General features: G+C 38.2%; 1 protein-coding gene across 1 annotated transcript in view; it reads right to left on the bottom strand.

Moving 5' to 3' along the window:
- Positions 1-4,794, bottom strand: part of LOC5573016 (four and a half LIM domains protein 2) — a 245,164-nt gene extending 240,370 nt beyond the window's left edge. Inside the window, exon 1 of the mRNA XM_021843544.1 lies at positions 4,345-4,794. Within this exon, the coding sequence (XP_021699236.1) occupies positions 4,345-4,499 (155 nt within the window). The 5' untranslated portion in view covers positions 4,500-4,794. The remainder of the gene's footprint in view (positions 1-4,344) is intronic.
- Positions 4,795-14,052: the final 9,258 nt, after the last annotated feature.

Below are 14,052 nucleotides of genomic sequence, written 5' to 3'. Positions count from 1 at the left end.
GCCCAATGGCCCATATCCATTTATTTAAATTCTCTCATACCCAAATTTATTTTTTGGACGAGTTAATAAATGTAGAGCTCCATTATGTGAATGTATTCTACTGAACACAAAAGGTTCCATGCTGTTTGGCTATGTAAAATTGTGTGTAATCCACTATGGCGACAACTGGCATATGGCCACAACAGGTGCTTCAATGTGTGTTTTTTTTACTAAAATTTCGATAATTTTGAAAAAGATAAGATTGAAGGTTGGTGTTTTCAAGAAACAAGTTTCTCGATTATGAATTACTTCATAGAATGGACATTCGTTCAAAAGTTATCCTTCAAAATTTGGTTTTAGAGTCATTCTAAATAAAATGCTCGTGAACGAACGTTTGTACTAATATGGTGTATGTAAAGAAAAAAAAATATTTTCTACGACTTTGTTGAAGGAAGCTACCTTATTTTAAACCGCCCGTTTCCCATATCCTGAGCCACTGTGGATTGGTGTGAAATGGGAATATCTGAATCACTTTGCTCTCTGAAGGGGATTGCGAGTAAGGGTTTAAAACCCGCTAGTCACCAGAGTCACTAGAGAGCACTGTCGGTTGAGATTGATGCTGTATGATGTTTGCTTGTCGTCGAAATCGGTTTGAGCTTCATGAAGACGGTCTCGACGGTTAAATGAAAGTGAGTTTTAGAGTGTCGTAAACTTCAGGGCTCGGATTGATGGGTGGCAATAATGGGAATTGATTGAAAGAGCTAATGAAGTGCTCCCATGGCTCGAATTTGGATGACAAATTTGAATGAGCAGTAGGTTATTTAAGAGTTGAACCAGCCATGGAAGAGATGAGTAACTGCCTGGATTTGACAGCCACAATGGAGCTACTCTTAGTAATTATATCTGTTTTATAAGTAACTAGTGGATAAAATTTGATTGGTCTTGATTTTAGGTAAAAATGAACCGTAGCTAACACTCGAATCCTTAGGAGCAACATATCTTTGAAATAAGATATTATTTTAAACTAAAAAAATCGATAGATTTCTCGCTCATTGGTGGTATGTTAGGTTTGAATTTGTACAATTTGACAGATAACTTTGCATTATTCTCACAATGATGGAAAAATAAAATTTTGAATTTTACAATCAAGCCTTCATGTCAAACACTGTCGATTGCTTTTTCTATGCCTAGAAGAAAAAGACCAGTAGAATAGCCTGCAGATTTGTTGGACCGAATCAAATTTGTTACTTGTAAAAGTTGATGAGTGGTGACATTCGACCATGGTGGAATGCGAACTGTTCATTGGCAAAATTTTAATTTTCGTTGAGGTGGACCATCATTATGTTCAAAATGACCTCTTCAAAAAGTTTACTGATGGAGGAATACAAACTGATTGGACGATAGCTGGAAGCTTCTGCAGGATTTGCGGTTTCTAAAATTGGTACAACCTTGGCATTTTTCTATTTGTCAGGAAAATATGCCAACTGAAAACATTTGTTAGATATATCAACTAAGAATGATAAGCTACTTTCTGGAAGTTTTTTGATGACAATGTAAAAATTCCATCATCCACAGAGGCTGTCATATTCTTGTTTTTTTTTTATAATAGTTCTCACTTCTTCTAAATCAGTCTCCCAGGAATTTTCGAAAACGTTCTTTTGATTGAGAATGCTTTCGAAATCCTGAGTAACTTGATTTTCTATTGGACTAGACACGCCAATTCTTTCCATGTTGTGGTTTAATCAAAGAAGTGGTCTCATTAAAAAAGAAAATAAAGGGTTCTATTAGGGATTGTAAATAAATGTAAAGTTATAAAAAGTCCTTCAGAAAACAACTGACTTTTTTTTTGTAGTATATAAATTACCCTTATCAAAAAGAATCTGTGTACGGACATTCATAACACAATTTTTCCTCATTAATATCCCGACACAAGACCGATCCGTGTCCCTCTTGTAAGCACTTCAATTCAGGCTAATGAGCTTCCCAATTTGAATCTCATCTCCCACGCTGACAGCACCAACAACTGACCTGACTTGTTGTCTGTTTCGTAGACTTCCGCCGATCTGCGTCAATTTGATTCTCTCTTCATCATTACGAAACAATACGGACAGCGGGCGCGGCTATGAAAGCCATTCATAAGTCGGTCCCCAAAAAATGTATGTTCGGGCTAAATTTAAACCACTCAGACGCAATCTCGCAGTATTACACTTAGTTAGCGTTAAGAGCTCCCATTGGACCGTCACGTCGTTGCATCTCACGGCGTGGCTAAAGTCAAGTTCATTGTAGCTGAGCTCTTGAAATCATAAGCACTCACCGGGAAAGAATAAACGAAATGGTTATCGCAATACCTAATAACTACCTTATTCTTACAAAGAGATTATTTGAGAGAAGATTTTATTACTATTCATTCTGACAAATGATGGCTTCTGCCAACAGCTAATGTTTTGAAATTTTGAGAAAAGTTGCATTACGTAGCTGTTTGAGTTGCGTAATGGATACCACAACAATTTTCAGAAATTTCTTAAAATTATGTACGTATCTCGATTTGATTTTTTATACCCTCAAGTGGGCTTCACGAAATTAAAAAAAAATAGATTGTGTGCAACTCACTGCAGAACTCGATTTTTATAGCACTCGTCGTAATCATTCAGCTTGGCAAGTTTATTTTTGTAAAAATGTGTGACTCGTGCTGTGAAAATCATTATTCATTATTGCGTACACTTCTATCAACTTATTTGAAATTATGGGTCATTAAGGTGAAGATGAATCGAAGCCAAACTTTTGAAAATTTGAGGTTTGGCTTCGATTTATGTTCACCTTAAAGCAGGCCCGGATTTGGGGGGGGTGCCACGGGGGCAAATGCCCCGGGCCCCCCGATAAAGGCCCCCCCCCCCCGAGGAATAAAAATTAAGAACAAAAACATTTTGAAATACCTTACAATAGTTTCTGTTCAGACATTTGAACATATATTTCTAACGTCAAAGTCAACTTTCCAATATTTTAGTTATTATTTTTTTTCATTACCTAATCTCACAGTATGGTCAATTGTAATAAATTACAAAACAATAATGAATATTAAGCCAAAATCTTCGAAATTCGGCTCTAGTTTGTTTTTTTTTATGTTTGGATTGAAAATGCTTAACGTTTTTGCAGGATTTTTAACAATACGACTTGGCCTCTAGAGAAATGCTCAATTCAAAGAGTGTATCTGGTTCCTATCAGTACTTTAAAATTTAAACATATTTGCAATTATATCAGAAACATGAAGCGTAAGGGAAATTCTTCTATGATTATTTTGAAAAACTTTTCTATTTTGTATTCCGTAGTTGATGGAGTTTAATTTGAATTCAGTAAAGGCTTAGAATAAACTTTGAATATAATTAATAGAATATACAGTGCTGCCAAGAATAAGGTACATGAAGGCCGATTTTCATACAAAAATGACCAAGTTTAGAGCTTAACAGCTTCCAACAAACCGATTGACCTGAAATTTGAACTCCATCTCATAAATAACTTGAGTTATGAGAAATTGACCAAATTCTATTCAAGAGTTTGGAAGCTATTAAAAAAATACTGTTTGGAGAAAAAAGCCAAAATTTTCAAATAGGAAAATTTTTGAAATGTGAATAATTAGAAAAAGGCATGCTTCTGCAAATTTGTTCACTTAGATGAAATGCAAAACTTTGTGGAAGATTATACTTATCCTAAATTGTTTGTTTTCAAAATATCTAAGTATCAAAATTTGGACATTTTTGTCAAAATGGGTGGATTTTAAGAACTTCGATACTTTTGCATTTAATTTGATGATTCATTTACAAATGTAATTTCAAGTGTTTTCCAATGTGCAGTTCAATTTTCAAGTCAATCAGCTTCGTATACTGTATTCTTGCCAGAACTGTAAATATTTTTTTTCCAGAGAATGCGGCAACAAGAGACAAACTGGAAACTTGTACTAAATAGAATTAAAAATAGCTTTAGAGAAAAACGGCTTTTATGATTTTTAACAATTTTTCATTCTATACAAATTATTAAACCAAAAAATGAGCCAATCTTCTAAAAATTATTATATTTTTCCCTTTGAACGGAAAAATCACCTTAAAGCACTATTGGAAAACTTATAAACAGTCGATATTTTTAATGTATATGGCTTACAACCGAAAATGTCATTTACACTGCTTTGAATTTGGGCCCCTCGTATGTTTGGACCGTCCATCTCGTTCAAAACTCAAATTCAATACGTTAGTTTGTGGAATCCCGTGCTGAAATTTGTATAAAGGAGCCCTCTTTATGAGATCTGACCCGGGCCCCCCGAAGCCCACTGCCTTAAAGCCATCATTACAAATACCGATTTATTTTCTCAATTACCTGACAACTAGATCGTACAGTTCCTCTTGGTCGAACACCTTGCAGTACGCGTGCAGCACCTTGATGCAAGCATATCGCATTCCGGTCCATGGTATCAGTGGACTTCCAAGCACTTCCCACAGCGGACAGTCAATGTGTCGCTGCAGGTCTAGCATAGCTTCCGTTCGCTTCTCCGTCAATCACTTCCGTTTTCGACTGATACTGCTGAATGGTAAGTAATACTATTGATGGATTTCTTCACGTTGTACAAGTTTCAGCACTTTTTCCACTAGATTTCTTTTCCGCTTAGTCGAAACATGAGATTTTAACCTTTTAAACCACTTCTTGTTTATCGTTTTGTTCCGTTCGTCTCGCCAGATGCCATCACTATTGCTGTCTGCCTGGGGATAACTTTTATTGAATAGCCACGGAGACGATGCTAATGGATGCTAATTTCCTAATTCATCACTCGACATAGACACTAGGATAGCAAGATTTCTCATTGAAGCACACTCAGCAGCACGGGGAGGTAAGTTAATCTAAATTTAAATGCTTCTTTCGAAAATCGCTTGTTTCACTCCTCATTTGATTCGATTGCTGTAATTTTCAATATACGGATGTTTTGTAGTCAGGGAAGTATGGGATATGGGAAAAAAGCTATCTCCAAATTTTGATTCATTTGGTTGCTTCCACAGCTGGCGCATTCAATTCGAAGTTTGTATGGAATATACGTTTCAAATATATTGAAAATTGACCCTATGTCACTATTTCGTTCGGTATACCATTTAATCGCTTTCAATTTATCCCAGAATGGCAAATTCACTAGTTGATGCTCTAATGAACATAGTTGCAGAAGGTTGTATATGGATTTCAGCTTATTTTCATTAACCTTTCAATTGTTGTCCCGTAAAATCACATATATGCATGCACCTTGTACCTCGCCCAGCGTCATAGGTGGCTATGATGCGCTTAGTGGCTACCACCCAGCTATGTTGAAGAAATACTAAGCAGCAGGGTTCTGAATTTTCGTATCAATGATGCGAAATCTACGATTTTTCGCACGTAAGGAGAATACTTTTTTCGCTTCCTCACGTGAACACACTAATTTTCCCTGGAGCTACGATGGTGGACAACCGAAAATCACTCCACTCCGGGGATAAGGGCCCATTCACAAATTTCATAACGCTAGAGGGGGTGGGTGGGTGTCCTCGCGATGTTACGGCCCATACAAAAATTTAATAATATTCATACAAAAAGCGTTACTAGGGGGTGGGTGGGTGTCCAAAATGGCCAATTTCAGCGTTATGAAATAAATGAATGAGCCCTAATATATTTTTCACTCCATCATACTTTCGCTCACCAACTGCTCCCGAGAATTATTACTATGTGGATAAACAAAAACTAGTGCCGGCGACGGGATTCGAACCTAGAACATTGCTAAAATAACCGTGATGCGTGCACGCTAACCATGCTACCACACCAACTTGACGAAAGGAGTGGTTAATTTGGTGCATAAAAGCAACTGCTGCTTGTGGCGATGCATACAGGAAAAGTTCTCCATGGATTGGAGAAAGAGAAAACAAACTTCTCACAGCTGCGGATATGTTCAATTATCTATTTTCGCTTTGTTTTGTGGACGGATAAAATCGCAAGGCAGCTAATCGCTGAAAATTGCTGTGAGGGTTAAAGACATTATCGTGAGAATGAGTGAGAATTCGGAAGCCTGCTAAGCAGTATTGAAAATCTACTTCAGATAGCTAAAACACAAACTTTCTCAATTTTAATCATCATACAACCTTCTACAATATTGTTTGTTATGGTATCAAGTAGTGTTTTTGACATTCTGGGTTCAATCGAACGCAATCAACAATTTTCCTGATCCAAACAGGAGATGATGCCATGTTTCCCATATGTTTGAGCTGAAAATCTTATATTAGCTTCATTTCAATTGCGCCAGCTCATGGAATGACCAAATGAGCTGAAATTTTCAGGAAGTCTCCCTCTAACCCTAAGGAATATTCCTGGGGGGTGCCCCGTGGAATTATAAAACTTTATTTTTTCCCATACTGAGCTGGGCCAGTCTAATCGTGGTGAATCAAAATCTGGACGGTATGGAGGCTTCTTGTCAGTAGTTATAATACCGATTATATCATACCGTGTTGCCGCTGCCATTCTGAAAGAAATGTGACTTCCTTGCAAAAGTGATGATGTAGATAACAATAAGGCATTGCACCAATGTTTTCGTTAGCAGCCTCAGCGGTTTATTAATAAGCGTTGTTTCTTCTCACACTATTTGGTTGGGAATCAACTACCGCAAGTTTTTTTTTTTGGGAAATGTTTTGATGGGACCGTTTGGGATGTCCACATGTGTGTACCTTATATGATGATATGTCTCATATTTTAAATAATTGAGTTTAGCTGACTGCACATATGGCTGCTATGAGACGCTGTACTGTTTATATTTTGAATGGAATTTTGACTTTTACTGGCCTTGATGTTTGGAAATTTCACGAAAGAGTGAGGAAGATTGTTAAAAATTGCATTTTTCACAAAAAATGTGTATTTAATAAAACAAATATTTTTCAGTAAAAGCCGTTCATACGTTACAGTAGTTCTTGTGATTTTGTGTATTTTCCAACACAAAAATATTGGGGATCTTTTTGACCCTCTTTTCCCTTATGAAAAGTATAGTTCTGCTAAACGGGTTTCTTTTTGAATAGTAATAAACACATCTTGAAAAACTATAGATTATTATGAGATAGTTGACAAGCTTTAAATTGTGCTCATTGTAACGTGGTTAACTGATTAAGTTCAAACTTTACAACGAAATATCAAATCATGGCTATAAATCCGGACACCTTCCTTAGCCGAGTCGTTAGTCCACGGAAGTGCTCATAAGAACACTGCTGAAAAAAAGCTGAGAAGCAGGCTCTGTCTCAGTGGGGACGTAATGCCAAGAAGATGAAGAAATTCGAACACTTTTGAGTCAAAATCTGAACAACTATGTTTTAACATGAAATTGTGAAATTGAGCCATTCAAAGCTTTTCAAAATCAACTAAATATATCACGCCTTTAATTAGTAGAATGCATGTGTTCTGTATTATGCATCCGCATTGAACGACGCATAGCATTGTTCTTATTGCATATTACTCATGTGTTGATGAATTTCGAAGTATTATTTCAGATTTATTTGAAAATTGTGTAGTTACGGCATCGAAACATACGATTCCAACACATTGTCCGGATTTCAAAACATTTGGCTCCAATTCCGGAAAGCCTCTTTTTACTATTTTAAACTTCACAGCAAATTTTTGCAATGTGGTGTCACTAAACTTTTAAACTATAACTTTGTATATTATTTTGTTACAATCATCGTGGTTCATTCTTCTCCTCCATACGCCGTTCTCACATACTCCGCCAAAGATCGTTCTAAGCACACGTCGTTCAAAAACTCCTAGCGCTTGCAAGTCTTCTTCGAGCATTGTCCACGTCTCATGCCCGTAGAGGACTACCGGTCTTATCAGCGTCTTGTACATGGTACACTTAGTACGGAAGTGAAGTTTACGTTTCGTTTAGTTTAAGCACGACTTCCGGCAATGATACGTCTTCGAACTTCTCTGCTGCAGTTATTATCCGACGTCATCAATGATCCGAGGTAGACAAATTCGTCCACCACCTCGAACTCATCCCCGTCATCACGCGTCTGCCAATGCGAGCTCTATCGCGCTCGGTTCCTCCAGCCAGCAGATATTTCGTCTTCGACGTATTTACCTTCAATCCAACCTGATCTGCTTCACGTTTCAGCCTTGTATACCACGCTTCAGAAACCACCTGGAACGTTCTTCCGACAATGTCCACGTCGTCAGCAGAGCAGATGAACTGGCTGAATTTATTGAAGATCGTGCCCCGCATGTTGAAGCCCGCCCGTTTCATAACACCTTCTAGCGCATTATTGAACAAGAGGCAGGAAAGACCATCGCCTTGTCGATGTCCTTTGCGTGTTTCATACGGGTCCGATAATGCACTCGCTCGATATCTTCACACAGCACTGTACACTACCCATCGTTGCCTTGATCAGTCTAGTCAGTTTCCCGGGAAAACCATTCTCGTTCATAATCTTCCATAGCTCTTCGCGGTATACCATCGGTATACCATAGGCCGCTCTGAAATCGATGAATAGGTGGTGCGTAGGGACTTGATATTCTCGACACTTTTGGAGGATCTGCCGCAACATAAAGATTTGGTCTGTCGTCGATTGCCCGTCCACAAAACCGGTTTGAAAACTTTCCACGAATCTGCTTGCCAGTGGCGATAGGCAGCGGAAAATGATCTGGGAAAGCACTTTATATGCTGCGTTAAGAATGGCAATCGCTCGACAGTTATCACATTCTAACTTGTCACTCTTTTTGTATATTGGGTATACTATTCCCTCCTTCCACTCCTCCGGTAGCTGTTCTGTATCCCTGATCCTGGCTATCAATCGGTGCAGACAAGTGGCCGACCTGTCCGAGCCCATTTTAATAAGTTAAGCTCCAATACAACCTTTCCAGCTGCTTTGTTGTTCTTGAGCTGTTTGATAGCATCTTTAACTTCACCTATTGTGGAAGTTTGCACGTCCCCCTCATCCGCCGTACTGATGAAGCCATCCTTCCTGCTATCTTGATCTTCCTCCTCTGCGCCATTAAGATGTTCATCGTAGTGCTGCTTCCACCTTTCAATCACCTCACGTTCGTCCGTCAAGATACCTCCATTCTTATCCCGGCACATTTTGGCTCGCGGCACAAAGCCTTTGCGGGATGCATTGAGTTTCTTGTAGAACTTTTGCGTTTCTTGAGAACGATACAACTGCTCCATCTCCTCGCACTCCAGCTCTTCAAGGCAGCTCGTCTTATCTCGGTTTAGATGGGTTTGCTGTCTTCGCTTCTGTTTGTATCGTTCCACTTTTTGATGGGTATCTTGCTGCAGAATCATCGTCCGCGCTGCAGTCTTCTCGTCCAAAGCCGTCTGATACTCCTTGTCGAACCAACCGTTCCGTCGATTTCCTTCCACGAACCCAATGGCACCTTCCGCTGCGTTGTTAATGGCTGCTTTGACACTACTCCAGCAGGCCTCAAGAGGGGCTTCGGTGAGCTCTCCCTGCTCCGGCAACGCTGCTTCAAGGCGCGTAATCAGTTGCGACTGTAGGTTGCTTGTTCACAACTGAAAGTCTTTGGTGCACTTTAATCGTCACAAGGTGGTGGTCCGAATCAATGTTTGCTCCGCGATAGATTCTGAACTCGATAATGTCCGAGAAGTGTATTCCATCAATCATAACGTGGTCGATTTGCGATTCAGTCTGTTGACGTAATCTCCAGGTGTACCGATACGGGAGGCTGTACTGGAAGTAGGTACTACGAATGGCCATGTTCTTGGAGGCGGCGATCAATCTAAGGCCGTTTTCGTTCGTAGGCTGGTGAGCGCTAAACTTGCCTATAATCGGTCTAAATTCCTCCTCCTGTCCAACCTGAGCCTTGAGTTCTCCGATAACGATTTTGACAGCAAGGCTTGTGTAGCTGTCGTATTCACGTTCCAGCTGCGCGTAGAAAGCGTCCTTATCGTCATCGTCATTTGCTAGGTGAGGGCTGTGCACGTTGAATATGCTGTTATTGATGAAACGACCTTTGATTCTCAACTTGCACATTCTGTTGTCGACTGGCCACCACCCAGTCACGCGCCTCTGCATTTCAAAGCTGTGCCCAGCCCATGTCTGTTTGCCGCAGGTCTGGTAGATGGTATAACCATCCCTATACGTATGTACCGTCGACCCTTTCCTGCAAACCTTCTGCAGCGCTATGATGTCAAACTTGCGGACCCTCAATAACTCGGAAAGAATGCGGGTACTTTACATTGTATGCCTTTACGGCTGATTTTTACGGCTGGCTTGTAAGGCCTGCACCATCCTACTGTCTCGCCGGAAGACCATCGTGCACAGCACTTTTGGAGTCCCACGCTGGCACTACGACGATGATCAGCCGCTCCTAACATGGAGAACAGACGCTCTGATAAGATACACCCTCAGAAGAGAGGACCCAGACAACCAGAAATCGCATGAAAGTTCATGTTACAACTCGTTTATTCATACTAATTACATCAAACTCGCAAAACACCGTTGATAAACTCGTCAGATTGATGAGCTTCCTCGCATAAAATACTTCTTTTCTGAGTTCATTTGTACAATTTGTTTCGTCCCGTACACTCGTGCAAAGTAAGTCGAATCAATCCGTACCAGCTGTCAAATCGACGTTTGTTATCAAAGGTTAAGTCGCATAAGATCACAGGTTAGTTCGGTGGAATATTTATACACTCGCATTTTATGTTATTGTTCATCACATAATATACAGTAACTCCACGCAGTTGAATCACCCACAATTTATGAATCAGCTGATTTAAGAAGACAAAATTATTATCAAACTGATCACAAAACATCACAGAATCATTTTTACTGATAAGCAACACATAGTGTTCAGCCATTTCAAGCCTTTTTATCTCAGTTAAAAAGCTCTTGATCGTGGTATGAACCAACAATATTACTAAATTATTTTTGTAGCTATTTGGGCTGTATTTTTTGCCAACTTTGTAAGCCGTGTGGCTATTGACGCTTAACTTGAAACGACGTTTGAAAGTTTGTTTCAAAAATTTTTTGTGAGAGAATAAGCCCCAGACAACTTTTACAGATTCAATAAACACAGCTTTGAGAGATAAATGCGTATTTAAACGCATTTGGCTAAGATTTTTGAGTAAAATACTTGATCAATAAATTGTGGGAAATATACACACCAGTCACAGTTTATGAATCAGCGTTCAAACTACTAGTGCTTAGTATTTTGAAAACTGATTCTTAGTTTCAAGTAATTTCCAATGTATAATTTTGTTACGGGAGATTTTTGTGGAAAAGAAATCTGAACATACAAAAGAATTTTCATGATTTTGGAAAAAAACGATTCTTATGGAAAAAGTTATTTTGGGGGTTAATAGTCTTATATAGCTATAAAAATTGTGGACGTTTTTTATGTGAGGCCTCAAAGATTATTATGTTGAATATATTTTGGATAAATAAAAAATCTTAAATTTTTGAGGAACAAAAACAAACAGTATAGACGCAAAAAATGTAAAGAATTTTTTTAATTACCCCTGATATGTTCGCCATAATTTCGCTATAAAAACGGGGTATTGCTTCTGTAGAAGGACCAAAAGCAACGTGTGGAAAAGAAAAGAACTGGTTTGCATCCTCTCTGATTGATATCAATACCAATTGTTTGTCATATTATGATCACTTTTGTTGCACGTAAGTTTTTTTTTTAATTAACTCCCAGGCTAAACTGTTGGCTCTTTTTTCAGACACATGAAGAAGTAAAAGATATTCACACTTTTAAAAAATAAAAACACCGGACAACTTTACTAATAAAAGAAAAATCGAATTCACAAATTTGCATATAATACATACAGCTGCAAAATTTGCTTCTTCTTTTTGGAAGAATGATGATGACTCTTGTTCGACACGAGGTCCAACCGAAGTTTAGTTCGCTATGGGTTGATCACAAACAATTTAGAAGCTTTGCACATGGAAATCGATAGCAAAGCTCATCGATTTCAACATAACAAACTCATTGCGCAAAATCGATTAATTGACCAACTTGAACATAATGATCATGACACAAGCTAACCATAAGCAAAACACACTGAATCCGTGTTGGGTGATGATCTATGCGTCCATAGGTTGACGCATACAACTCTGAAGGGAAAGCTTCGGGAACTTATGTGGAAAAAAATTGGAATCCCTGTAATTGGTTGATGAATCAATCCATGAACCAAAACAAAGGAATTTAATGTGTAACACACACGATGTTTGCAAGAAAATCACAGCAATTCGATATGGACGTTCATGAATCGATCCATAATTTTAAATTAACAAATCGAATGTGTGAATTTTTATCACTGCAGTAAAGGTAGTCGAAAGTTCAAGCATTTACGAGTTCTGCAAGCTAGATGTGATGATTGTCTAATTACACTACCTGCCACCATCCTCCAAATAAACATGCTCCAGAAGCATATAAATCCACAAATTAAATGTTCAGTAGTTCAGCCCGCTCAGTAGCAACATTAAAAATCATACAATGTCATGCAGATTCTTGAAATCCTTGGTTCCGGTTCACCTCCGGATATAATTAATGTTGTCCGAGGCAGTGTTCTAATAAACATATGAACTATATAGCATTTAATTGCAAAATAATTGAAAGTAAACAACTAATTCATAAATCGTGTTCACATTGATTCATATTTGTGGTCAACTTTTTTGCCGATTCATAAATTGTGGTTTAAGACAATGTTCAAATAAGTGAATATTTCAAATGTTTTCAACAAATTTAATTACAACATTGTGCATGAAATGCAGGTATATACCCCACTTTACCGTTTGGCATTGATTTCATAAAAAAATATTGTTTATTTTGCTTTCTATAATTAATCAAATATAAGCTGAGGCTTAAATGATTCATAACTGTGGGCCCAGTGTATGCACGCATATCGCCTCCACTTTTGTACGTAGAAGGCCGTTTCGCGACATCTTATAAGTGAAATGTTGCACATACAAAGCCTCCAGGTGATTTCGTTATACGTACATTTTGGTTGTCTGGGGAGCCCCCCTTCCCTGTCAGCATACGACCAAGGTCCCACCGGGCTTGGTTATCCGATCTTCCCTACGGTTACTTGTACCCCAGGCGGCACCACGGCGAAGTAGGAATAGAAGTTACTGGACAAAAGACTAAGGACCACACATGGGGTCTATTTTATACCTGCAAGTACGCGAAGTACCAATGGTACGCATTGTCCAGTCATTTACCACCCGATAAAATGACAAACACATGCTGGGAACGTCAGTGGCGCTTACGTCGACTATGCAAATATGGGCAGTAGATTGCTAGGCCAAAAAATCATGTAAAGAAAAAATATAGTCGAGCATCCCTATCGAGGCAGATTTGTATAGATTATGGATTTCGCTTGCGAAAAATTGTACAGTGCTGGATATGAACGCCATAGAATTGGAATCTTCGACGAAGTTTTTTCTAGTTAGTTACACTACATTTTGATCCCCTTGGGGTTTGATTTAAGTTCTTATTTAGCTTGTAACTGATCTAGATCTGTTTTATCTCTCGAAAAGAGCGTCCTAGAATCGTGTTGTTCGATGAGACATATTTGACATATTTCCGAAACTAATTTGCTTGTAGAATTGCAGAGAATATGTTTGACTAGAAACATATATTTTTGATCACACTCAAAATTTAAATAACTGAAAAAAAAACTAAAAAATCATTACTTATTTCTTGACTATCTGCTTATGAACAAAAATTAAAAGCACTGACATGTAGTTTTTCGGCATAAGCTAGATTGTACGTATCCACTGAACATGTTTGAGCATAAAAAAAATTGGATTCCACTTGAAATTGATTTTACAAAACCCTAAATTTTTATCCTATTTGCCTTTAAATCAATATTCAGAGCAATGACGCGTAATTTTTGTGCCATGAATTCGCTTTTAGAAATTCAGTGAACTTGTTTGGGAACAAATAGTAATTTTTGGATACACTCAAAATTTTTTCTGATAAAAACTGCTACTACTACTAAATACTTATTTTATTATAACTATTTGCCTATAAATAGAGTATCAAAGAGATGACATGTAGTTTCTGTAC

This window comes from Aedes aegypti, chromosome 2 (assembly GCF_002204515.2).
Source record: "Aedes aegypti strain LVP_AGWG chromosome 2, AaegL5.0 Primary Assembly, whole genome shotgun sequence".
Taxonomy (NCBI): domain Eukaryota; kingdom Metazoa; phylum Arthropoda; class Insecta; order Diptera; family Culicidae; genus Aedes; species Aedes aegypti.
The sequence above is the reverse complement of the archived record's forward strand: the minus strand, read 5'-3'. Positions and strand labels throughout refer to the sequence as shown.